At 44.9% G+C, this 3,073-nt stretch overlaps 1 protein-coding gene across 1 annotated transcript in view; it reads left to right on the top strand.

Moving 5' to 3' along the window:
- inpp5ka (inositol polyphosphate-5-phosphatase Ka) overlaps nucleotides 1–3,073 on the top strand; it is a 23,346-nt gene that overhangs the window by 9,287 nt on the left and 10,986 nt on the right. The window contains exon 5 of the mRNA XM_037678444.1: nucleotides 2,138–2,313. Within this exon, the coding sequence (XP_037534372.1) occupies nucleotides 2,138–2,313 (176 nt within the window). The remainder of the gene's footprint in view (nucleotides 1–2,137; nucleotides 2,314–3,073) is intronic.

Raw genomic sequence — 3,073 nt, 5'->3', positions numbered from 1 at the left:
CTGTCATGAAGCTGTCATGAAGCTGCCATGAAGCTGTCATGAAGCTGTCATGAAGCTGTCATGAAGCTGCCAGCTTCATGTCATGATACTGACAAACGACCACAGACTGATACCTGGTGAACATGATCATGTTCCTCAGTCGAGTCAGGTCCAAAGTTCAGAGTTTTAAATGAGTGAAATAAGGATCAGAACCTTCTATTTTACATAAATAACTCCCAACATGTTTGACTACATGTTACCTTAAGATTAGCTGTTTTGGTTGTATTTGATCCACTGGAACAACATGTGGTTTTTAAAACTATTTCATTGTTATTTTATATATTTAACTGTTAATTTATGGTAATAGTGGTTCTATTATTATTGTTGCATTGAAAGGTAGTATATACTCGTAGTGTTCAGCCACAAACAACAAATGTAATGTTCATTGGAGTTCATAGAAGGACATTTTTAGTGAGCGATAAATGATGGTTGAGAGGACAAATGAGAGGACATGTCTTCTTGTCCTTCAGCTGCTTGAGACACATGGCTGCATAATATGGTTCTGGTGGAGGTTTTCTTTCCTTCCAGTATCCCCCATCAACTGCTCAGGTGAAAATCTAACATAGCTTGCTGGTTTTCGTAGATAGGCAGCTTCTTACTCCTTTTTATTTTAACTGTAATGAAGTTTCACTGTATTTGTGTAAGAATCTAACGTTGACAGCGTCTGTGATGAAGGCTTCATACACTCCTGTGATCTTTTGGCCCTCCTCTTCCTCAAACTGCAGGTTGTGGGATTTTTGTGTCATAAAAAATCACCGAAAGAATTTTAAAGGTACTCACGGCAAATTATAAAATCAAATGTACAAATATTTATCCTAACCTTTATGAAACGGTGCATTTTAAGAGAGTTTCATCCAGTAGTTCTCCAGATGCATTTACTTAATGTGAGCCCGGGACTTGAGCAAACTCTCAAACACCACATGTCACGTGTCACGTGTCACGTGATCGCACCACGTCAGGCTGGCTGCGCTCTGTGCAGGCAGTGGACTCGCACACCGCTCTCTCTGAGTCACGTCTAGGTGAAATACTGCACGCGACTCTGGTGCACTTTTTGAGTAAAACTACCACAAGAGTAAATATTGGAGACGGAGCAGGACAGTGAAGCACCTTGAAGCTTCAGCTCAGCATTAAACACACGTGGCTCTTGAAAAACTTCTTGTGTACTGGAGAGTTTGCACTTTGAAACTAACTCTTCCTTTTAACTGGACACTTTACAAACCTGAGTGTAGACATGTTCAGTACATCAAACAGATTGAACTCCATCCTAAATCTTCTGTGGACAGTCCCATTTTAATCAGTTTATTTCTACAGCACCAAGTCCCACAGAAGCCATCTCAGGGCGCTGAGCAGAAACATTCTCATGCTCAAACATCTGTTAAGAGGAGAGCGCCCTGCTAAGGCAAGCGACCGAGGGGGACGGTACAGTGCTCCCTCGCTACTTCGAGGTTCATTGCTCACAGACTGGCTCTGTCGCGGTTTTTCAAAGTAAGATGGGACACGACACACAACTGACTGATGGGTGGATGAGCCGCATGGAGTTTTTATTTAAAATTAAAAATAAAAGCTGCAACTTACTGCTTGTACTACTATTCCTACTTTGTGGTTTTTCACTTGTCGCGGGGCTTCAGGGTGCGGATCCCCGCGACAAACGAGGGGCTGTGTTGTAAAAGGACAGTGTTGTATTTGGTCAGGCCTTCAAAACACCATTATTTTGAAGTTACTGCGTAACAACAACTTCACTTGTGTGATATTCAGGGTCGTGCTCAGATTGTGTGTTGGTGGGAACAGCACTCAGAACCATCAGATATTACCTCAATATCTTTAAAACGGACTGAGCCACTTTTGTGGTGGCTAGTGTCAGTTGGCTGCAGCGGCCATCTTGATCTGCACTGACTCTAATGCTGTCGATGATTGCGTTCTGGAAGTTTTATTAAAACTTGTCCAGGTGTTCATGTAATATTTTACTAACAGACACACACACAGAGCTACGGGCAAAGCATTCATTGTTCAGTCCTCACTTCTCGGCAGTGGATGATGCAAACAACGCAGAGTGGTTCAGAAGGTTTATTGCTTTTACCTTTTCCTGTTTGTCCATCAGGGTAACAAAGGTGGTGTGTCTGTTCGTCTGTCTTTTTATGGACACATGCTCTGCTTCCTCAACTGCCACTTGGCCGCTCATATGAACTACGCCACAGAAAGAGTGGATGAGTTCGAGAACATCGTGGACACACAGACGTTTGATTGTATGAAGGCTCCAAGAATAAGAGACCACAGGTAAGAGTGCACAAATGGCAGCCTGAAGCAACTGCTCTGTGTAAAGGTCATTCAGTGCTGACTCAATCCCTGGATTAAACCGTTAACTGAGAATATCCTGATGCATGCTAAATAATCCAGGTAGAAAAATTTAAAAAAGTTAAGTCTGGTCCGCTGGCCTGTCCACTGTCTGATCAGGTTGGCATGCCGCAGACTGATGAAGTCTTCTGGATGGAAGCTGATACGTTTCTCCCTTAAAGAAACTGGTCCAGATGAAATGATTTACCGGAACCTTTTTTGTTGTTAAGTACCTGGATGAGTGAGCGTAGAAAACCTGATATTCCAGGATGTTCTTCCTGGACCACAGTTTGAGTTTCAGTACAATCCACCCAGGTGAACTGATAGAGATGCTGGCGGACCTTGGCACCTCGACTCCCACATGTGACTAGATCCTGGACTTCCTGACAGACAGACCACAGGTGGTGAGGCGGGTGTCTGCCGAGCTCACGGTCAGGACAGGATTCCCACAGGTCTGTTGCCTCAGCCCAAAAGTCTTGACCCTGTTCCCCTATCGCAGTCCTTCTCAAATAGTGGGGCACACCCCCCTGGGGGGACCCCGAGCAACTCCTCCTCAGCTGGAGACTCCTCCTCAGATGGAGACTCCTCCTCAGCTGGAGACTCTTCCTCAGCTGGAGACTCCTCCTCAGGTGGAGACTCCTCCTCAGGTGGAGACGCCTCCTCAGCTGGAGACTCCTCCTCAGGTGGAGACTCCTCCTCAGCT

This window comes from Nematolebias whitei, chromosome 6, assembly GCF_014905685.2.
Source record: "Nematolebias whitei isolate Nwh7 chromosome 6, NemWhi1, whole genome shotgun sequence".
Lineage (NCBI taxonomy): Eukaryota > Metazoa > Chordata > Actinopteri > Cyprinodontiformes > Rivulidae > Nematolebias > Nematolebias whitei.
The sequence above is the reverse complement of the archived record's forward strand: the minus strand, read 5'-3'. Positions and strand labels throughout refer to the sequence as shown.